This window comes from Mustelus asterias, chromosome 10 (assembly GCF_964213995.1).
Source record: "Mustelus asterias chromosome 10, sMusAst1.hap1.1, whole genome shotgun sequence".
NCBI classification, from domain to species: Eukaryota; Metazoa; Chordata; class Chondrichthyes; order Carcharhiniformes; family Triakidae; genus Mustelus; species Mustelus asterias.
In genome coordinates this window covers 56,527,391-56,551,538 of record NC_135810.1, presented here as the reverse complement: position 1 = coordinate 56,551,538, position 24,148 = coordinate 56,527,391, and the positions used below count along the sequence as shown (strand labels likewise).

The window sequence follows — 24,148 nt, the reverse complement described above, 5'->3', positions numbered from 1 at the left end:
GGCTTGATACCTGAATATTCTGTTGATTTTGTTGATTGTGGCTCTGTTTTGGTTGGACATTTTGAGCACTTCCATCTTTTTATCAATTTTAATGCCATTCACAGAGTATGCATACTCTGAAGAAGTGTCATACAGACTTGAAATGTTAATCCTGTTTCTCTTGCAACAGTTGCTGCCAGTCCAGCTCAGTTTTTTCCAGTATTCTCGGTTTCTGTTATCACAGAATAACTTGTATTGCCTATTTTTCCTCTCAATGTAAACTGCTTTACATTTGTTCATGCAGGATGTACTCTGCATAGAGGACTTCAGTGCTCATCACCAAAAGTGGCTAGGTAACACCATGATTGACCTGGCCATGTCCTAGAATTATAGGTTCACTACCGTGCAGAAGGAGGCCATTCAGCCCATCAAGTCTGTACCAACTCTCCCAAAGAGTATCTTGCCCAGGCCCATCCCGCACTCTATCCCTGTAACCCCACTAATTCCCCTAATCCCCTACACATCGTGGGGCACTAAGAGACAATTTATCATGGCCAATCCACCTAATCCGCACGTCTTTGGAGCGTGGGAGGAAACCAGAACACGCAGAGGAAACCCAAGCAAACACGGGGAGAACGTGCAAACTCCACACAGACAGTCATCCAAGGCTAGAATCAATCCTGGGTACCTGGCACTGTGAGATGGCAGTGCTGCTGTGCTGCCAAAAGGATACCCTGAGGGATCTCATCCTGATGCAGATACATCTATCCATGACAGTACTGGTAGGAGTGACCACTGCACAGACGTTTTGGAGGCAACGTTCCATATTCACATTGAGGATACCATTCATTGTGTTGTGTGGCACTGCACCATGCTAAATGGGATAGATTCAGAACAGATCTAGCAATTCAAAGCTGGACATGTATGGCGGTGGAGCAGCAGGAGCCGCTGGATTTATTCAACCACAAACTGTAACCTTATGGCCTGACATATTACTGACTCCAGCACTACCATCAAGTAGTGATGAGGATCAACCCTAGTTCAATGATGAGTGCAGGAAAGAATACAAGGAGCAGCACCAGATATAGCTAAAAATGTGGTGCCAACCGAGTGAGGCAACTACACAGGGCTAAATAAAAGCTGAACAGCAGAGGTAGCATGTGACAGACAGAACTAAGTAATTCCACAAGCATTGGATCAGATCAAAACTCTGCAGGCCTCCAACCCCAGTTGTGAATGGTGGTAGACGTTCTAACAACTGGAGGAGACTTCTCAGCATCTCCATCCTCAGTGATGGGAGAGTCCAGTACGTCAGTGCAAAAGACAACTCGAAAGCAGCTTCAGCCAAGTGGATGATCCATCTCACCCTGGAATCACCAATGTCACAGATTCCAGCCTTCAGCCAATTCAATTCACTCCACATGGTATCAAGAAATCTCTGAAGGCACTTAAAAATGCAAAAACTATGGGTCCTGACAACATCCTGGCAGGACTACCAAAGATTTATGCTCCGGAATCAGCCATGTCTCTCGCCAATATAAAACAAAACATTGCAGATGCTAGAAATCTGAAATAAAAACAGAAAATGAAAAATACAGTTAACTTTTCAAGCCCATAAGAGTCATATGGACTTGAAACATTGGGCGGGATTTTTCTCCCACTCTGCAGTGTGTTTCACGGTGGCCGGAGGTGGCACTGCTCACTGGCGATGGGATTTTATGGTCCCGCCATTGTCAATGGGGTTTCCTGTTGAATGCACCCTTTGCTGCTGGAAAAACCGCAGCAGGGGTGCGTCGGCAGTGGGACCGTAAGATTCCACCAGCGTAAATGGGAGCAAGATTTTGGTGATTAACTCTGTTTTTCTCTCCACAGATGCTGCCAGGCCTGCTGAGCTTTTCCAACATTTTCCGCTTTTTGGCTCTAACCAAGCTAATCCAGTATAAAGAACAAACAAAGAACAAAGAAAATTACAGCACAGGAACAGGCCCTTCGGCCCTCCAAGCCTGCACCAACCATACTACCCGACTTAACTAAAACCCATTACCCTTCCGGGGACCATATCCCTCAATTCCCACCCTATTCATGTACTTGTCAAGACGCCCCTTAAAAGTCACTACCGTATCTGCTTCCACTACTTCTCCCGGCAACGAATTCCAGGCACCCACTACTCTCTGTATAAAAAATCAGCTTCATACATCTGTTTTAAACCTTGCCCCTCGCACCTTAAACCTATGCCCCCGAGTCATTGACTCTTCCATCCTGGGAAAAAGCTTCTGACTATCCACTCTGTCCATGCCTCTCATAATCTTGTAGACTTCTATCAGGTTGCCCCTCAATGTCTGTCGTTCCAGTGAGAACAAACCAAGTTTCTCCAACCTCTACTCATAGCTAATGCCCTCCATAACAGGCAACATCCTGGTAAATCTTTTCTGAATCCTCTCCAAAGCCTCCACACCCTTCTGGTAGTGTGGCGACCAGAATTGAACACTATATTCCAAGTGTGACCTAACTAAGGTTCTATAAAGCTGCAACATGACTTGCCAATTTTTAAACTCAGTACCCCAGCCGATGAAGGCAAGCATGCCGTATGCCTTCTTGACTACCTTCTCCACCTGCATTGCCACTTTCAGTGACCTGTGTACCTCTGCACCCAGATCTCTTTGCCTATCAATACTCTTAAGGGTTCTGCCATTTACTGTATATTTCCTATCTGTATTAGACCTTCCAAAATGCATTACCTCACATTTGTCTGGAATAAACTCCATCTGCTATCTCTCTGCCCAAGTCTCCAACTGATCTATATCCTGCTGTATCCTCTGATGGTCCTCATCGCTATCAGCAAATCCACCAACTTTTGTGTCGTCCGCAAACTTATTAATCAATCCAGTTACATTTTCCTCTAAATCATTTATATATATTACAAACAGCAAAGGTCCCAGCACTGATCCCTGAGGAATGCCACTTGTCACAGCCCTCCATTCAGAAACGCACCCTTCCACTGCTACTCTCGGTCTTCTTTGACCAAGCCAGTTTTGTATCCACCTTGCCAGCTCATCTCTGATCCCATGCGACTTCACCTTCTGCACCAGTCTGCCATGAGGGACCTTGTCAAAGGCCTTACTGAAGTCCATGTAGACAATATCCACTGTCCTACCCTCATCAATCATCTTCGTCACTTCCTCGAAAAACTCGATCAAGTTCAAGAGACACGACCTCCCCTTCACAAAACCATGTTGCCTCTCACTAATACGTCCACTTATTTCCAAGTGGGAATAAATCCTGTCTCGAAGAATCCTCTCCAATAATTTCCCTACCACTGACATAGTTGTAACACTGACATCTTCTCAACAACTGTCTTTGGTCACGAAAGCTTTCAAAAATATTAAAACCAGTATTTCCTACTTCTGAGCTTGTCAGCCCATGGTTTCTGCTCATTAAAGTTAATGGAAGGAATGTCACATTCTGGAAAGTGCAGAAGGAGAAAACCTCAGCCCTGATGTTTGCTCAACCCAACAATATACTTCCCAGGTTAACTGCAAATCATAGAATCAAAGAATCATAGAATCTCGACAGTGCAGAAGGAGGCCATTCAGCCCATCAAGCCTGCACTGGCAATGATCCCACCCAGGCCCTATTCCTGTAACCCCATATATTTACCCTGCTAATCCCACTGACATTAATGGACAATTTATCATGGCCAATCTACCTAACTCACACATCTTCGGAGTATGGGAGGAAACCGGAGCACCCGGAGGAAACCCACGTAGACACGGGGAGAACGTGCAACTCCACACAGACAGTGACCCAAGCCAGGAATCAAACCCGGGTCCCTGGCGCTGTGAGGCAAAATCTGTTAAAAGAACGCTGCTCCTGTGCTGATGACAGCCACATTAAATCCATTTCATCACAAATGCGAGATCAGCAATTTTTAGGCAGTTTGGCCAGGTGACGATGCTATTATTATGCAAACCCCATATCAGTTGTGTGAAACGTGTACAACAATGCACTATTAATAATAGTGCACTCTGACCTTATAATTTTTTATCCATGTAATTAATTGTTGCTTGTAGCAACAACTGCAACATCCTGGCAAAGCCTCCTTTTCATTAAGCAAAAGGCACTTGCTCGCCAATTGTATTTACATTTAGTTTTGTTCCCAGTTTTTCCCCATTTCACTATTTTCTTCTGCACCAAATAATGCTTTACCCCAGCTCAATGTGTCCGGCTTATGTGGTGGCCTGCCTCTGGCAGAATTGCCCTTGGACTGACTGTTTACCATGTGCAAGGATGGCCATGAGGTGTTGCGTGCTGTGGAGTGTGCCAGCTCTGAAGGCACAGTCTAAACTGGAAAGTTACTGAATGGCAATCGTGTGTGTGAGTCTGCATATTATTGCTTAATGATGCAGTGTACTGGAGCATCAGTGATGCACGGCAAGTTCTTTAGTTTACTTAAGGGTAAATATTCATTACAAAATCAAATAAATAACTGTGTGCCTTCTACGTAAATATGGGAAATTTATTTATGATCTGTCTCCATTTATCTTTAATTCTGTCGTGGTAGGAACAGAAATTAAGAAAGTAGAGGCTGAAGAAGTGCCCTGCAGTCAACTTTCAATGTCATTCTTTGACTGTTTGTACACTGAAGGGATCGTGCAAGAAACAGGACATATTAGAAAGTGTTTGGATGAATTTTATGAGGATTTTATTATCTCTGATCAGCTTCGACAGGTAGGATATTCATGGACAGAAAGTGTCATTTTGTGTTGGAAGTGTACAAAAATAATTAATTTTTCTAATGTGATGAATATGTTGCTTGTTTCACAAATAAAATATTGCTGGTTTTGGTCCCAGTACTTGAATTTGCCTAACACAGCTGAGATGAATTTTCACCTCTTAGCTCGGCTTTATTGCAAAAGCAGTGCATTCGTCAAGTGAGAGGAAGTATTGATATTAATGATTTTAAAGAAACATGATTAATTGAATCACAGACCATAGTGTTATTGCTAGCAGTTACGTAATTAGGCAACTTATTGTGCTTACTCTGCTTTTCTACCTCCCTTTCCTCCTTTAAAACCAATCTCTTTGACCAGGATTTTGAGCATCTACCCCTTTGTGGTCTTAAGTGGTTTGGTATGGCTCATGTAATGTGCTTTGGGATGTTTTACTACATTAAAGTCACGATATGAATAGAAAACGATGCTGTTGTTACTGTTTGGACAGGGAGGGGGATAACGTTTGGTAAGACCCAGTGGTGAGCACTGAGGTCCTGATGCGTGATTACCTTGGGTCTAGTGGAATTGATGCAGGCAGGATACAAACTTCGTGCTGCCTGTTCACCTCCAGGATTGTGCAGCCCAGCGCTAAGATGTTGGAGATTGCCTGCGCGCGTAGCAGGAGGCCCAGCTTCACGTGAGGCAAGCAAAATCTGAAGAGCAGGCTCTGCAAATAATGAAAGAGGAACTGCAATGTCACATAATGAACATGGTCTCCTCAATGCTGCAGAAATTACAGACAGCCTGGGACTCCATGAACTGATTTAATCATCTATTGGACGGGACTGCTGCACTCAACACCCTTCACACCAAATCCCCAATGGAAAAAGGGAGGACCCTCATGCAGAGAGCCTCCCTACAGAGGCCTCTGCCTCTGGATGGCCGAAGTCCCTCTTTATACACTTTGAACAAACAATAATCAAACCAACAGACTAACTAATTGACAGTCCTTTAAATGGACACTAACAAAAGCAAACCTTTAATGGAAACTTAATAAGTTAAAATAATATTTTGGTTGGAGACAATACAGTGCTCTTTGATTGCCAAAGGCCTCAAGCCTACTGGTAGGCACCACGTGCCCCTTCTTCAGGGACACCCGGTGCAAACTTAGCCAGGGAAGAAGGGCAACATTTGGGTTGAATGCTCTCCTCGATCGCCCGCTTCCTAGACTGTTAGTGTCCACCTTGCTCAGGTGCAGGAGCAGCCTGATCTGCCTGCCACTCTGCACTGGGTAACCAAAGATCAGAAACATAGGGTTAAAATGTAACCAAACGTTGAGGTGCAGCCCCTCAAATATTCATAAAGGGGCTGCAACTTAATGCATCCTACATACACATGGAGCACAGGCTTCTCAAGGCTACAGAAAACACAGGCAGCCTGGGAGTATGTGAATGACCTAAACCTGCGATTGCATGGCACTGTTGCATGCAATCTTCCATTTCGGAACCCCGATGGATAAAGGGAGGATTCACACACAGAGTGCCCTCCACTGGAGACCTCCCCAATCACCAGGCAGTAGAAGAGAACACCAAAGCATGTACTGATGGTTGAGGAAGGTAAGGAAGTGGAGGGTGTGCTGCAGCGCCATACAGGAAACCCTTCCATGCAAAGTAGAATCACACAGAGGGAATTTCCACAAGGTGGACCAAATTGTGGGAATGCAACAGACGTGTGATATGTGAGGTAAATCTCTCGTTATATGTGTTTAAGATTAATCAATCAATGCCTTCCAGCTGTCTACCTTTAATTGTAACAGTACAGTTTATATGCTGTTAACAATATAGAGTCCTCTATACATGACTGGGCACAAGTGATGTACACAGAGGTCTTTTAAAACCACGCCATTCTTTCATAAAGTCCATTATCACTCACTTCTGACTAAAGGAACAATTCCTCTGACAACACAGTATTTCCATTAACTCTGCAGCAACAAAGCGAATGTCAAAAGCACCTCATTTGAAAATTGAATGGGTGATGCCTTTAAATATTACTTTGGGGTAAGGGAATGATAGAGGCACAGGGAGATGTGGGAGTTGTCTCTCTTGGAGCATGTACAATGTAAAAGCGCCTGCTGTGCACTTCCTGCACCAAGGCCTCTAACACTGCATTGGAGAACCTTGAAACTTGCATTCTACCGCATTGTGCCTTTCAGCACCTCCTTCAGTCAAAATGCACCTCCCCTTAAGAGATGCAGGCTGACTTCAAGTAGTGCAGCTTAACTTGAATCTGTGTTAGCCTCACATGATTTTGCCCCTCCCTCCCCGCCCGTCCCCAGTGCAGCCACTCAACAACATGCTTAATGCAGGAACCATTGAAATGAGCAGACTGTTTGCATGCTGCCAGTGTCAGAAAACAGGGCATAGGTGAATCATCCACTACTGTTGCCACACCTGCATTCAGGCTATGTCCGTTCAGTTGCCATGCAAACTCACACATCACTTGCGCTTCTCAGTGTACATTTCCATAGAGCATTCAGTTGAAGCCAGTTTCCATGTGTGAAGGGGCAGTGTATTTATCTACTTTAGGAATCACTTTCTTCCTGAAATCAACCATGTTCACAAAGTTAGAAAGCATGTTTTGTTTTGATACTGTAACCAATTGTTTCTCCATCAAATGATAAGAAAGAATACACATCAAGGGATTAACCTTGGCTTTGACACCACAACGCATCTACTGCTTGAAATGGAAAGTGTGCACGATTCCATAGAAGCCCACTAAATTGAATTATTTGTTAAGGAATAAATTGATGTATACAAAAGCTAACTGACTGGGATTATTAGAATCATAGAATCCCTACAGTGCAGATGGAGGCCATTTGGCCCATCGAGTCTGCACTGACTCTCTGACTGAGAATCCCACCAGGCCCTTTCCCATAACCTCACATATTTACCTTGCTAATCTCCCTACCCTACACATTTTTGGACTGTAGGAGGAAACCTACACAGACACAGGGAGAACGTGCAAACTCCACACCGTCACCCAAGGCTGGAATCGAACCCAGGTCCCTGGCGTTGTGAGGCAGCAGTGCTAACTATTGTGCCACTGCATCATCTAGATGTTGGCATTTACCCTGTCCAGTATGTTCCTCCTGCAGTTCGGTTTCCCTTTTAAGTAGTTGAAAACAATGTGATGTGTACAAAACTGGATTTAAGAACATACTTATTTCACAGGTATATAAGACATAATTTCCGAGATGTCATTGCTGCTCCGATTCTGGATTCGTCAGTATCTCCAATTTTAAATGATCCACCGTTGATGTCTGTTCCTTCAGTTACCACCGCTTTAAGCCCTGGAATTCCTTCCCCAGTCTTCTCTGTTTCTCTTTACCTGTTCTCTTGTATGATGCTTCCTGAGACTATTCCTTTGGCCAAGCTTGCAGTCATCTTTTCAACTCTATGTCATTTTCTTTGTAATATAATGTTCCTGGGAAGCACCTTGGGACTTTTTATAAGGCTAAAGATGCTTAAGTACAAGACATTGTTATACCACCTTAAAGTAAAATTGGTCTGGATTTTGTGGGGGTTTTAACTGTAATCTGTCAGCATTTGCCATCTCCAAACAATGGAGAAAGAATCAGTGGATATACCCTTAGGAAAGTCATTACTATTGAGTAATAAATAACCTATGCTGAGCAACAGAACTGATCTTAAAAAAATGACTTTATTTGTGGAGTGTCATTAAATGTCTCCGTTATAATTAATTTCTAGTTTTTAAACTACTTTTTAAATAATATTTTTCAAATAATCTTCTTCATAATATTTCAGCTTCTACCTTCACCCTATATGCATGTCCCAATCTTTATTTTGCTCTGTGTAAAATTTTGAACACGTATTTTGATTTGGTGCTTTTCATTTGCCAGTTAGCTGTCTGTGAGAGTTCTTTAATGCGGTTGGTTGCTTGAAGAACCTGATGGCATCTGTGCAGTTCCATTGAGGAATTCTGATAAAACATACTACAGTCCACTGCACACCAAGTATAGTTCTCACCATGTAAATTGATAGTTGTCTCAGCGTGGCTTTCTTCAAGGTCAGTGGCAAGTGCCCTTAGTTCACTGCCAACAGCAAAATCCAGCCAGTTAGTTTTACACGCCCTTTCACAGTGCGAGTAATGTATGTTTCCTACTATGCAAATAACTTGGTCATTAGTGAAGTAATGTACATTGATAAATATCTGGATTTTCATGAATTATGCTGTAATATGTTATCTGTGATTTGTTTTACCTTGACAATGCTATTAATTTATTTTCCAACAATGCTGTTTTCTATTCTGTTACAAGAAAAATTGAATTCTGTCCCAAAAATGTGTTATTACAAAGCAATGTAATGAATTATTTTACAACATCTTGAACATTAGAGGCAACATGGAGCTTTTATCTCATGATACTGGAACATTTAAGAAGTGTCTAATTTGTCATTGAACAAGTGAGCCAACTCTGTAAAAGAAACAAGGAACCAAAATCATATACTGTATTTTATATCTTGAAATGACAGAGAAAGATGATGCACAATAGAAAAATACTGTTTGAGAAATGTGCTGAATGATATCATGTGTCCACCATTCATCATGTGGGCAGATGAGTGAGATTTTATCTATTACTAATTTTCCTTTTGGTTGAGCCAATTCCACACCTAAATGTTCCATACTTAATTTAGGTGTTACTGTTGGAAGAATCTGATAAATATCAAATATTCAGTGATACAGAACGTGAGGAATTTGTCTTCTGCATCTTTAAACATCTGTGCTTGGGTGGAGTCCTCTGTCAGTTTGAAGATACAGTTGATCCTTATCTGGAAACCACCAAGGCAGTATACAAGGAATTAGTCAGGTGTGTATAATGTGTTTTCAGATTATTTTCTTTTAATACAACAATAGGAAGTTTCCAAGACCTCAGGTTGCTCATGTGCTTTTTATTCATTCAGGGGATGTGGGTGTCACTGGCAGGGCAGCATTTATTGCCCATCCCTAAGTGGCCTTGAACTGAGTAGTTTGTTAGGTATTTAAGAGTCAATCATGTTGCTGTGGGTCTGGAGTCACATGTAGGCCAGACCCTGTAAGGATGGCAGATTTGTTTCCCTAAAGGACTTTGTTGAACTAGAAGGGTTTTTATGACAATTGACAATAGCTTCATTAGATCTATTTCCAGACTTCTTTTTGGATTCAAATGTCGCCATCTGCCATGGTGAGATTTGAACCCAGGTCCCCAGAGCATTGCCTTGGGTCTCTGGACTACTAGTCCAGTGACAATACAACTGTGTCACTACCTCCTCTCATTGGGTATATGTGAAGATACTTTATCTTTCTGTTCCATGGAGATGGTTTGATATACTTTTGGCCGCATCCTGTATCATACCAAAAGTGTTGGTATTTTTTCTCTCTTTCTCCTTTCATAATTCTTGTTTTTAGTTGTTGTTCCCCATTCATTTTATGACGTACTCCATTACAGCAACATATTGAGGAAAGGCAAGCTTCACTTTTATTTTATTTTAATGACTGCTTCTATTGTGTGGGTGATTCAGAAAGCTGTAAATTTGCAACCATAAGCAAATCTGCTGGACCAGTGAGAAGGGGAACAGAAATCCTTCAGTCAGTGCTGCTGCATACATTTGTGCTGTTGCTGCATTTGCTGCCTAGCTGCTGCCATTCTATGTTACGCTTCCAGGAAAGATGCACACTTATGACACCTTAGTTTTGTTTTGTCATCATAAATACAGCATTGGTATTGCCCTATATTGTGGAGCAATAGGAACTGAACAGAAAATTTAACTGAAGTAATCTGAACTGAATTGCCCTGAAAACCTTTGGGACGTGTCAATTCATGTTAACCAATTCCCTCTAGTGACATCAGACCCCGCAGAGTCAGAGACAGGGCATATAATTTGCTTGTGGATTGGTTAGCAGTGGTGGGAGCATGGTTCTGGACCACTAAGTATAAAGGTGCAAGAATAACTTATGTGGCTGCAGCTGAAAAATCTGATAACTGGAGGAGTGGACCTTGAGCAATTTAAACTCATTGGAAGATCTTTAAGTTTTGTTACAAAACACACTCCCCTTTTTTTTATTCCATGGGTTATACATCTGATAAATTCTTCTTTTGAAAATTTGTATCGTACTAAAATCTCTTCAGCCTATCAAGTTATATATTGGTGACTAATGCTTCAGAAATACTCTGTTTCTGGTTATTTGTAATCATTGTTTATTTTTATTTGAGAAGAGATGGTGGGTGTGGGAAGATATAGCAGTAGCAATCCCTGATATTGAGGTCCAGTGAAGAGAAGGGAAAGTCTCAGTTACGATTAATTCACTGCACCTCACTGGAGTTTTGCAAATCACATGCACAACTGTAAATGTTTCAAAAACAAAAGGCAATTACTATATTTTTACTTTATAATTTTTAAATGTTGTTACATTACTAACAAAACTTTCCAGGACATAATAAAGTACTGGGAAGTGCTTGGCAACAATGACAAAGTGGGAAGTGTAGCTAAATGCATTTTGTTTTGTTTCCTATTTATAAATTCTATTGTATATTAAATTTGGTACATGGGTGGTTGGTTTTATTAAAAACCCATTGTGATTACCTTCAATAGCTAATAATCTTGGGGAAAGCATTGTAGTCGGTATTATCATGGGGTACATTTATTTATTTAGCGAATGCGAAGTCCCTAAGCCAAGCAGTTTCTTCCAGTCCTGCTGTGTTGAGTGCAAATAGGCCTCTGCTGAGTCTGTGGATTGGATACCCTTCTATGATGTGGTGCATAGTTTGGTTTCTCTCACAGGGGCTGGTCCTAATGCCCCATCTGTGGAGGTTGACCAAGCAGGGGCCGGAGTCGGCCCTGACCATGTTGGGGGTAGACAACTCTTTCCTTGGAAGGTTGAAACCAGTTAACCAGTTAGGGTTGGGTTCGAGACCAGGTACTTGTTTGTTTTGTCCAATGTTTCCCATTCTTTTGTCCAGGTGGAATTTGCTTTGAAGTCCTGTGTGGGAGGGATTTTCCAGATCGGCTTCTTGATGGGAGTCTTACCTTGGGTGGGCTGTACAGTTCCACATGAAGTGGCGGGTGGGGGACATTGCAAATTTTTTCTATCATTTGTGGGAGCAATGGATCAGTGTTCACGCCCTGCCAGTACCCAGGCTGGCCTGGTGTAGCTAGTGATCCTACCAGCAGACTAAATTCCAAAGAAGGCTTCATGATAAGACTCCACACAAGGAATCCAAGTCAAAGTCCCAAAGCCAAAAGGAACAATGGGATACATGAGATGTATGCTTCCTTGAAATCTCATATTACCAAAGGTTATGGCCAAAGGGCGGAAACAGCTGCTAAATGGTTGTTGTGCTTGTAAGCCACAGGTTCTGGATTTAGTGCACAGTTTTGTTGATTACCAACATTTAAACTCACTTGAAAGTGTTAAACCAGGTACCTGCAGGTTTAAATTCAAGTGCTGATTACATCCAATTTGTGTTGATTAGGATATGTATTGGCCATGTAGGTTTTGTCCTGCCTTTTGTGGACAGGATATACCTGAGCAGTTTTCCACATTGCTGAGTAGATGCCAGTTTTATGGCTGTATTGGAAAGCATGGCGAAGTGCAGCTGGTTCTGGTGCACAGGTCTTCAGTGCTATTGCTGGAATGTTGTCAGGACCCAGAGCCTTTGCAGTATCCAATGTTTGCAGCCATTTATGTGGACTGAATCAAATTGGCTGAAGATTGCATCTGTGAAGCTGGGGACCTCCAAAGGAGGTCAAATTGGATCATTCACTTGGCACTTCTGGTTGAAGATTGTTGCAAATACTTCAGCCTTGTCTTTTGCACTGATGTGCTAAGTTTTCCCATCATTGAGGAATGTGGATACTTATGGAGCCTCCTTCTACAGTGAATTATTTGATTGTCTACCACCATTCACAATTGGATGTGGCAGGACAACAGGGCTTAGATCTGACCCATTGGCTATGGGATCGCTTAGTTCTGTCTATCACATGCTGTTTCTGCTGTTTGACACACAGATAGTCCTGTGTTGTATCTTCACCAGGCTGACACATCATTTTTAGATATGCCTGGTGCTGCTCCTGGCATGCCTTCTGCCCTCTTTATTGAACCAAATTTGATCCCCAGTTTGATGGTAGTGGTTGAGTGGGGGACATGCTGGGCCACGAGGTTACAAATTGTGGTTGTTTATAACTCTGCTGCTGCTGATGGCCCACAGCACCTCAAGGATGCCCAGTTATCAGTTGCTAGATTTCATCTAAATCTATCCAAATTAGCTCATGGTAGTGCCACACAAAACTGTAGGCTTTCTAGCAATTTGATACAACCGATGGGCTGCCTAGGCCATTTCAGAGAGCATTTAAGAGTCAACCACATTGCTGTGAGTTTGAAGCCACATGTAGGCCAGACCTGGTAAGGATGGCAGACTGCATTTCCTAAAGGACAAAAGGGTCCGTTGGGTTTTTATAACAATGGTTTCATGGTCACTGTTGCTGAGACACCTTTTTTATTTCAGATTTATTAACTGAATTTAACTGAACAGCTGCCTTTGATTAGAACTGATATCCCCTGAGCAATAGCTTGGTCTCTGGATTATTCATCCAGCAACATTACCACTTTGCCACTGCCACTCAATAACCTCAATTTCTAGGCTGGTGGGTGTGGGTAGGGTGGGAAAGTGGCATTACACTTTTTTCCTATCCTGGGCGGGAATGGGGGTTAGGGGGGGATGCTTCAGTCTGAAAGTCCCCTCAGAGTTGGGTCGCCCTCCCCCATGAGCCTTGGAGCTCTGGAATTTGCCCCTCCCCCAGACCCCCTCCCCCCCAATGTCACAATCACGCCTTCCCGCCTCCGGGAGTTACCTTTTCGAAGGTCCCGGGACTTGGTTCCAGGCTGAGTGCTGCAGTACCACATCTGGCAATGGAGTTTGAGAGTTGGCAGCTGCACATTCGGCACTGACTCTGGGGATGGTGAGAGCAGATTTCCCACCATTTTTGAAATCTTCCTTTTTGAAAAATTACTTTTCTGAATATACCTACAATTGCATTCCCTGACTCTTTTCCCAATATTTGTTCAGAGACCAGTCTTCTCTTGTGAAATTCCTAGAGTTGTTACCCATTAAAAATGATATATAAGTACAAGTTGTTGTTAATTTGCCTGAGATTCTGGGCTAAATCCTAACTCCTAGGTCAGGTGAGACGTTAAGACATTAAAAATCCCAAACCATTTCCAATCAGCCCTGTTTCAGGTTTAACGGAGATGGGACAAGGGGTGGCCAACTAACCACGCCCAGGAGGCAAGTTGGCCATTTAAATGTTTTAAATAGAATAGCACCTTCTGAGTTTTGCAAGTTTAACCTGGCCACCATATTTCCCAAGCAGCAGAAAACCTGGCAGCATAGGAGAGCCAAGGGCAGCTTCAGAGAGCAACCCCTGGTCCACCAAGCTACCTCCACCTCTGCCTAGGGTTGAAGGTTAGACATACCTACCTCAGGGTCAGGGATCGACACCACCACTTTCCACATACAACTGCAGCCGACCCCACCCCCACTCCACGCCCTCACTCACCCCCACCCCCCGCCCCCCCCAAATCCCCACACCCTCACCCCACCTCCTCTCATGCATCCACTAGCAACAGCAGCCAACTTACCTGGATCTAAAGCTTGCTTCTAAGTACTTCCCATCCAAATGGAAGTCAAGCTTACATTCCACATTGAGTGAATTTTTCAAAACAGAGACTCCTCCAAGATAAATCAAGTTAGTTTCTGCCTGACACTTTAGGTGGGAACAGAGTTTTAGTACACTTCAGTGCATGTTAGTCAGTTATAATACTGCTCTACAAGCAGATAGAATAGGACATAATTCAGTGACTTACACTTTTTAAAAAATCCTTGGTTTTAGTCCCCAAACAATGACGTTAGCATTTCATTTCATGTGTGAATTCATATGATGAGTCTAAGGTGTAAATATTGGAGTGCAAAGTTTGAAATTTTCTTTCTACTATTTTGACATAGACATCAACGTGTTTAAAATACATAACATACTGCTTCAACTAAAGTGACCCAGAGAAGAACTTCAGGCAAAAGCATTAAGCATTTGTGCATAATGTCAAATGGCTAATATCAGGGCAGATTTTTTAAAATATGGCTGGAATATGGCCCTGCCACCGCAGCCAGTGAGAACAGAGAACCTGGCGCTCAGCCAAATCCCCATTCGCTGCAGCGGGACCAGAGAATCCTAGCTGCGGGCAAGGTCAGAGAATTCTGATCATTGCCTGTGAAACTTTATTTGAGATTAACTTTCATCCTTTTAAATGATACGTATTTTGATTTGAAACTGGCAAGTTTAATATCTAATGTTGTAGTTTTTAACATCCTGAAACATTCTCTTATTCAATTTCCTTTATATTATTTCTGGAATGTTATCAGATTTTGCTTCGGTTTCCCCACTTCACATCTAAGACAGATGATGCACTTTGTGGAGTCACATGGCTTTTGGTCGAATGGAGTTAATGTAGATTTATTATTGTGCTTTTCCACTATAAGGACATGTGTTATTTGCATAGGAGCGCATTTGGCTTAAATAAAAGCGGGCTTTCCATAGTGTCTTATTGATTTTTCATTCTGGGCAGAGAGGGGGACGCCAACACTGGCACTGTCTTAAATCTGTCTGCACCTGCTCTCTGATTTCACTCCATCCTATTGCTTTTCAGCACTACATCTCGGGTGCCCATGACTTTGCCTCATCCCCACTACATCCTACCACCTCTTGCCACTCTGTGCCCTATTGAGCAGCCATGTCTTTTTGCCATTTCTCCTACTGGTATTCGATGTGCTAGATACTCTTGCCCTTTCCCTAGTTCCTTGTCACATTCTCACCAATCCACACTTTCTGCTGCCTCTCGCCCTTGTCACACCAAGCACCCATTCCTTACTTTCCCACCAATCCACTCGTGATTTAATAGCCTGTAACACCATGCTACTCCCTCCATATGCTAGCGCTCTTTCCCCCAAAATTTCTCCCCAGCCTCATTCTCCCAGACCTGACATTTCACTATCAGTTCTACAAAAATGTGGACAAATTCTGTGAGCCACCTCTTAGTCTTGCAATGCCATCCAGCTGAATGCTTCCAGATCCTGACCCCCAGCACCTTCCAATCCCTTCCCAGTACTCTGAGATCCAAACATTGTATTTCAGCACTAGCTCCCCAGCATTGTACTTTGGCCTAAACCAGCAGTTGAGTTTGAATGAAGTGCTTTAAGAATAGTAGGCCTTGTCATTTTATTTGGGTGGATAGAAGTTGGAATCTGTTCAACCCACAATATGAAACATAAGAAAATAAGATGAGTATAGATTATTACAGTAAGAAGTTTAACAACACCAGGTTAAAGTCCAACAGGTTTATTTGGTAGCAAAAGCTTTTGTGTGGCTTTTGCTACCAAATAAACCTGTTGGACTTTAACCTGGTGTTGTTAAACTTCTTACTGTGTTTACCCCAGTCCAACGCCGGCATCTCCACATATAGATTATTATACAATGAAGCTCAGAAACCTTGTGTGATTATCATAACTAATCACAATGACTATCATAACTAATATCAGAACTAATCACAGTACCATCCAAAATATTACTCAGCTGGACATTTTTGTGTATATGTACAGAGATCCTACCATTAGCTTTAGATTTTTTTATCCTCATACAGTGTTTGGTACCTTTTGAAGTCTAGTTAGGGACAAAGCTAATTGTATCTTGCTTTTTTATTGTTACATCAGTATCTGCCTAAAAGAATAATTCAGGGTTCTGATGGGTTTTGGCTGTAGCATGGAATATAAGAGCAGGGAGGTTATGCTGGATTGTACAAAACACTAGTTAGAGCACAACTAGAGTACTACATGCAGTTCTGGTCAATCAATACAGGAAGCATGTTGTCATTTCAGAGAGGTTACAGAGGAAATTCACAAGGACGTTACCAAGATTAGAAAACTTTAGCAACGAGGAAAGATTTTATAGGGTGGGGTTGTTTTCTTTGAAACAGAGGAGGCTAAGGGGAGATTTAATTGAGGTGTATAAAACTATGATAGGCCTAGCTAAAGTGGTAAGATCTACTTCCCTCTGCAGTGAGATCAATATCAGAGATTATTAATTTAAAGTAATTGCCAAAAGGATTAGGTGAATGTTGAAGGGAAGTCTTTTAACCTAGAGGGTAGTGGGGTTCTAGAACTCATTGAAAGGATGCTACAGGTTGAAATCCTCATTGCATTAAAAATACTTTGATATGAATTTGAATCTACAAGTTGAAAATAGCATTAGGCTGTATAGCTCTTTTTCAGATGCTATAGATACAGTGACCAGATGCTTACACACTCCTCATGCTCCTGATGGCTCCTGTGGCAGAATGGGGACGTGAAATTACATTTGTGATTATTTAATGAATTTTGAATTTTTAAGCTGGCAAGAGGAACTTTAAAGTCTGAGAAAGTAATGTCAAGAACCTCATAACAATATTATCCCGAGGAGCTGAGGCTTTACCATGTCATTTCAAGCTATAGCGAGTGCCATAAAATATTTTAAGGGCTGGATTTTCTATCCATTCTCAGTTGATTTATGAAAAACCTATTCCAAATTGTTATGAAAACATTGTGAGCTAGCACCCAGGAAGTTCTTATCAGAAGGCATAATGTGTATTATGTTGATATCATAATCTCTAAAAATCATTAATATTAGGCAAATGTGCAGTGTTTTATTTTACCTCATCTGAGGTGAAACAGGATTTTCTCTATATTCTCCCTCTGAGTCACAAGATTGTATATTCGAGTTCCACACCAGGACGTGAACACCAAGGTTAAGCTGACAGTCCAGTGCAGCACTGAGGGATTGCTAAATTGTTGGGGGGTGCTATTTTTTGGGTCAGATGTTAAACCGAGATGTCTTCTGTCTGCTGGGTGTATGTAAAAGATCCATTCTTATTTTAAAGAAGAGCAGGGAGCTATCCCCAATGTCCTGCCCAAAATTTATCCCAACACAAAACTTAATTATCTGACTATCATCTTGTTGAAGTGGGACTTTGCTGTGTTTTGATTTTTTATTTGATTTATTGTCACATGTATTGGTAAACAGTGAAAAGTTTTGGTTCTTGCACGCTGTACAGACGAAGCATACCTTTCATTGAGTACATATGGATAAAGGAAAGGAGAGGGTGCAAAATGTGGTGTTACAGTCATGGCTAGGGTGCAGAGAAACATCAACTTAATTTAAGGTAGGTCCATTCAAAAGTCTGATAGCATTAGGGTAGAAGCTGTTCATGAATCGGTTGGTATGTGATCTCAGACTTTTGTATCTTTTTCGTGACGGAAGAAGGTGGAAGAGAGTACATCCAGGGTGTATGGGGTCCTTGATTATGATGGCTGCTTTTCTGAGGCAGTTGACGTGTAGACGGAGTCAATGGATGGGAGGCTGGTTTGCCTGATGGACTGAGCTACATTCACAACCCTTTGTAGTTGCAGTCTTGGTCGGAGCAGGAGCCATACCAAGCTGTGATACATCCGAAAAGGATGCTTTCTATGGTGCATCTGTAAAAATTGGTGAGAGTCATTGCAGACATACTGAATTTCCTTAGCCTTTTGAGAAAGAAAAGACGTTGGTAAGCTTTCTTAACTAAAGTGTCGGTGTGGAAGGACCAGGATATGTTGTTGGCGATCTGGACACCTAAAACCTTGAAGCTCTCGACCATTTCCACTTCATTTTCATTTCCACTTCCACTGTGCAAATTGGTGCTGCGCTTTCTACATTGCAATAGTGACTGTGCTTCAGAAGTATTCCTTTAGCTGTAAAGCGCTTTGAGATGTCCAGTGGTTATGAGAGGCACTATATAAATGCAAGTTATGTGTCATTCCAACATCACTTGGCAATGTATTGGGACAATCTGTTTTGATTAGCTTATTAATATTGGGCCATTATTCTAATTTCGTATTGCCAAATTTATTTTTTTATGTAACCTATTGACATTAGCACAATCAAACAACACCGACAAAATACAACCCTTCTTGTGAGGGCAATGAAATTTTGCAGCTTTAGTGTACCACTAGATTTTTTTAAATACTTTTCCAATTCAATCAAATCAAATCCAATTCAGAGTCTCAACAAGTTGAGATATTTCAGATCCAGGCTGACAAGACAGGGCGAGCGACCAAACCACCCTGTCCTGGGCCTGATCTACATGAGCCAAGCTGATTGGAGAAGGGGGAGGTTCCTCCTCCAAGACTTGAGCTCATTTGCATCTTAGCCAAAAGGCCGAGATGCCGCTTTAAAAAATTGCTTCATATGAAACATATGAAGCCTCAGCGTAACCTAATGACCTCAACCAAGTGCGGCCGACCATGGGCTGCCGTCCATACACTTGATCCTAGCCAAAAGGCCGAGAAGCCCACTAGATGGCAGATGCACAGATTAGTGGGGAGGAACTTATTTCTATTACGAGTAAAGAAGGCTTTACCTGTGTTCACCATGTCACATCTGCCTGGAAGTGCCCATTGCCGACATCTGGTAACCAATATGGAAAATATGCTACATAAGAAATTAAATCTTTCAGCTTGATCCACAGACACTCATTCCTTTACCACCCAATATTTCTCCTTATATTATCTCATAATGCAAATAAGGCTTATAAGTTTATAATTTGAAGGTTCCTTACTGCCTCTTTGGAAATGGAAGTCACATTGGCTATTCTCCAATGGTCTATATTTTGGAACACAGAAACAAGAGTAAACCACTAAATTATTTGAGCCCATTCCGCCAATCCGTGAGACCACTTAACTCCATGGATCATGGAGATGGGGATTATCAGATGGAAATTTTCCTGACGTCACGATCCTGCCTCCAGCCCGGCTGTGCTGGTTGGCAGGATTTTCATCTGAGGGATGTGCAGTCGTGCCTGCCGCCAGAGCCCAAGGCAGGCTAATGCCAGATTAGGTTAAAAGGCCTGGCTCTATTCACAGTAAAAATAGTCTTCTGGCCAGAGACCCCAAGATGAGCAGGTGAGAGGGGAGCAGCTGAGAGGAGAGCAACAGAAGGGTGGCCCTTGCAGCAGGTATTACTAATGAAAGAACCAACAACCAAAGGCTGTGTTTTCTTGACACTTCTGAAGAGCAGCGTCTCAGGAAGCTCAGGTTGTCACATCTGTTGGTGGCAGACATCTGCAGTCTCCTAGAAAAAGACCTGCTTTCTGCTGGAGTTGGCAGCTATGCATTACTAGTGTCTGTGAAAGGCCACTGCTGCTTTCAACTTTTTTGCCTCTAGATCCTTTGGGACCCTACTGAAGGCATATCAAGAATTTCCCAGTCAACAGCTCATAAACACTGGAGCCTGTTTACCTAGGCCAGCAATTATGCTAACTTCACTTGTCATTAAACTAGTCAGAATGAATGAATGTTCAGATTTCCAACGCTGGCTGGCTTCCCACTTGTGCAGGGTGTCATTCACTGTACACCATCGACAATCTGAGCACCTCCACAGCAGCAGATATTTGTCCACTCCATCATTGTGCAGTTGGTAATCAATGTGAGAATTTTTGAGGACAGGCTGAAAGAATGGGTCAACCAGGACAGTCCTGTTTATGGATTTGGGGAAGGAGGAACTACAGGATTGGTGGATTACAAGGTTGGAGACTGTGGAGGATAGATCTCTAGGAGATGAGATTAGTGACAGTCCTGAATATGATGACTTGATGTTCAGTGGTGGAGTTATGGTCAATAGGGAGGTTGGAGGAACTACCTCCTTTGGATCTGTTGGGTAAATAATTACGGGAGTTAAGAAGTCATTTAAATCTGGTTTTAACCCTCAATTCTGGATATCCCAGTCAGGGAGCCTGTTTCCTGACCTGTCAGGAGCTCACCAGAGTCACTGAGGTGAGTGCGCAGCACGAAAAGCTTTCTTCAGTAAAACTGACAAGCTGGGAAGGCTTTGATCATTGAAATGGAAGAGCTCCAGCCATGGTCAGTGGGAGGTTAATGTTCAAAACTACTTACCTGCCTAGCACTTCCACAGTACTTCCTGCTATCGGCATTCAAGGGATGGACATGGAGCAGACATTGCAACTGCACCTTCCACTTCTGGTGAGAGGCAAGAGAAGAAGCAAAACCATCAGCAGCAGCAGCCTCACCTGCATGCCTCTCCACAGGAGATCCCGGTGGAAGCAAGTGAGACCGCCAATACAGCATCTATGGGTTGATCAGTTCTTTCAACATTTCTGAGTACAAGTGTCTCAGAAGAATCAGGCTTTCATGGCAAGTTACTGCTGGGATTTGCAACCAGACCTTCTTCCAGGGTTAGTGTCAGCTGTGGTTCAGCTGGTAGCACTTTCAGCTTTCAAGGTTCAGGTCCCAATCCAGGGCTTAGCACAAAAATCAAAGCTGACACTTCAGTGCCGTACCAAGGGAGTACTGCATTGTCAGAGCTGCTGTCAGATGGATGTAAATGGCACTTATTTTGAAGAAGAACAGCAGGGTAATCACTGATGTCCTGGTCAATGTTTATCCCTCAATGAATATCATAAAAATAAAGATTATCTGGTTATTATCCCATTCATGTATGTGAGAGTTTGCCAAGTGCATATTGGCCGCCATGTTTCCTACATTATAACAGTGTCTACGCTTCAAAAAGTATTTCATTTGCTGTAAAGCATTCTGAGACATTGGGGGGTTGTGAAAAGTGCCAAATAAATGCAAATTTTCCTTTCTTTCATGGAGCAGCTGAGCACACATTGCCAGTGGCTGGCAAGGTGCAAGTCATTGGAGGGAAACCCCCAACACCCTACCCCGCCTTGCCCCCAGGTCTCTGCCTCACACCAAGTTGTGTGCTCTCTCCTACAAAGAGAGAAAGCAGAGATATGAGAACTCTCAGTGGCTTGCTTGGTGGGGAGGGAAGGACACAATTTGTGTAGATTGGCTGTGAAACATAAGTGTGAAAGGACAATAAGATGGGTATGATGGGGATGTGAGGTGTCTGGAGAGAGAAGAATGGGTGGAGCTGCAAGGTATAGGAGAATGCTGTTTCCTGACCTGTTAGAAACTCGCCAGGGCCACTCGAGCGAGTGCACAACAGCAAGAGCTTCTTCAGTGAAACTGACAAGCTGGGAAGTTTTGAACTGTGAAATTGAAGAGTTCCAGCCATGGTCAGGTGAGAGATTAGTATTTTAAAATTTCTTTCAGTGAGCATGTGTCTCAGCCAGCTGATTGTCCATCGGAGCTAACCAAGCAGCTTCAAAAGCCACAGGGAACAGCAGCAATTGATAAATTGCAAGATTAATTAGTAGAATTGCCTAGATAAATGAAAAGATTTTGTTGACAAGTAATAAGCTATTAATTTAAAAAGTCTCTCACACCAGCCTCTCAGGAACAAATCCCTCATAGGACTAGAGCAGATTCCTGTACTGTGAAATACTGAACTGGAATTACTTTCTTGTAGTGTGCAGAAAGATGCTGAAACAAAAGATATACGTGTCATCTCTACAGTATTCAAGGTTACAGCCAGTGTAAGTAGCAAACAAGAATTGTATCTGAATTTCCTTGAAATGATGTTGATGGTTGAAGTGCTGACTTAAAGATGAAGCCTAGATATTAAATTAGCCAATTTGTTTTATCAATGAGCAATTAATATCTACATAGACATCGAAATGGAAGCATTAACCATTTAAAATAAGAGCATCAACATCTGAGTTAAAGTAGCAGACAGAAGAATGTAATGTGGCTGTGTGAGCTATTTGTCCACTGTTATTACCAATAAGTGATTTCTCGTATTCTACCTGATCAAACCATTGGAAATAATTTGTGATGTAACATTTCAAAAGAACATAAGAACTAGGAGCAGCAGTAGACCATACAGCCCATTGAGCCTGCTGTGACTTTTAATATAATCATGGCTGTTCTTTGGCCTTGACTCCAGTTTTCACCCACTTCCCATATCTCTTGATTCCCTGAGAGACCAAAAATATGTTTATCTTGGCCTCAGAGTATCCACAGCCCCTAAGACTATGCCCCTGTGTTCTAGATTCCCCAACCATGGGGGTTGATTCCTGTCACTTCCCTTCATAATCTTGTTTGTTTCACCTCTAATTCTTTTGAACTTCAGAGATTTTAGAGCCAAATTACTCATTCTCTCGATATAGGACAGTTCTTTTTAGCAAGAATCCAGGCTAAGTTCTGTTTCTGCATTCTCTGGCCCACTTGTGCTAATAATAAAGGTATCCACTTCTACCTTAGCTGAGATTAGCTACTCAGCATAGATTGCTCTGTATAACTGTGCTATAGAAGGCAGCGCCTTGCTGCACTTGGGCATTGGGGAATTTATTGTTATCGAATAAAATCCTAATTCAGAACAATTTTGAAGATGGTAATGACTGCCATTTATTTGGGTATTAGCATCATTATTTGCCTTAAATATTTCAGGATTAATATTGCCTTCCAAAATTACATTGCTTTGTAACTTTTCTTGGTGAAAATGTGAGAAGCTGGGATACTAATTGTTCACTGCTGTTATTTTTAACTAGGATGATTATGGCCCATGCTACCCTTCCACTAAGAAGCATGAACAGACTTTTGCCTACCTGATTGTGGATCCTTTAAAACGTCACGTGCATGTGCTATACCATTGTTTTGGAGGAGGATTATTCTGCAATTAATACTTACAATCAGTGTCTTTGCTGGAACATTATTACTAGTGGATTATTTAGCTGAAGATTGTCTGTGGTGAAAACATTCTGTGTAAGAAGCAAACAAGGGATTATCTGTTTCAATATTTGAGACTTTTTTCTTTGTATTTAATTAGAATTTGTCGTGAAAGGAAATGAAATGTCAGCAGTTTCGGAGAATCTGCCATTTACAGCTGTTTAAGTTATTCATTTGGCTAAATAGGAAAAAAAACATCACATAGGTTTTGCTGTGAGATAATTTGTAAAGTACAACATTTGGAATTTCTGAATATTAGTAATTATAGATATGGTGTAACTTAGCTGTTTGTTGAATGTGTTGAATTATATAGATGTAACTCAGTTTTATGCATTTAAAAACTTTCAACAAAGCATCTGTTTTCTATCTTGACCAGCTGTGCAATAGTATTTTTGGATTCTGATTCCATCCACACTTACAACAGGTACCGTCATGAAAAACTGTTGATTTCATAACCATTATCACTAAGCAGTCGAGTGCATGGTGCATCTCTGAACCACAATAAGGTCCCTTAGAAGTAGAAACAAGATAAATTATGATTGGGAATGAAGGAATGGCAGAGACATTGAACAAATATTTTGGGCCAAATTTTCACTACTGAGGCGAATAGCTTGAGTTGGGGAACTTCCTGACGTGCTGGAGTCGTCTCAATAGAAAGGCCTGAATGTCACAATATTTGCTGCAACAGGAGAGG

General features: G+C 42.1%; 1 protein-coding gene across 2 annotated transcripts in view; it reads left to right on the top strand.

Moving 5' to 3' along the window:
- cfap300 (cilia and flagella associated protein 300) overlaps positions 1 to 23,825 on the top strand; it is a 34,186-nt gene extending 10,361 nt beyond the window's left edge. Inside the window, exons 4-7 of one of the 2 annotated variants that reach the window (XM_078222780.1) lie at positions 4,541 to 4,707; positions 9,404 to 9,576; positions 22,196 to 22,262; positions 23,277 to 23,825. In XM_078222780.1, coding sequence (XP_078078906.1) covers positions 4,541 to 4,707; positions 9,404 to 9,576; positions 22,196 to 22,262; positions 23,277 to 23,408 — 539 coding nt within the window. In that variant the 3' untranslated portion in view covers positions 23,409 to 23,825. The remainder of the gene's footprint in view (positions 1 to 4,540; positions 4,708 to 9,403; positions 9,577 to 22,195; positions 22,263 to 23,276) is intronic. The other variant, XM_078222779.1, reaches the window with a different exon arrangement.
- Positions 23,826 to 24,148: the final 323 nt, after the last annotated feature.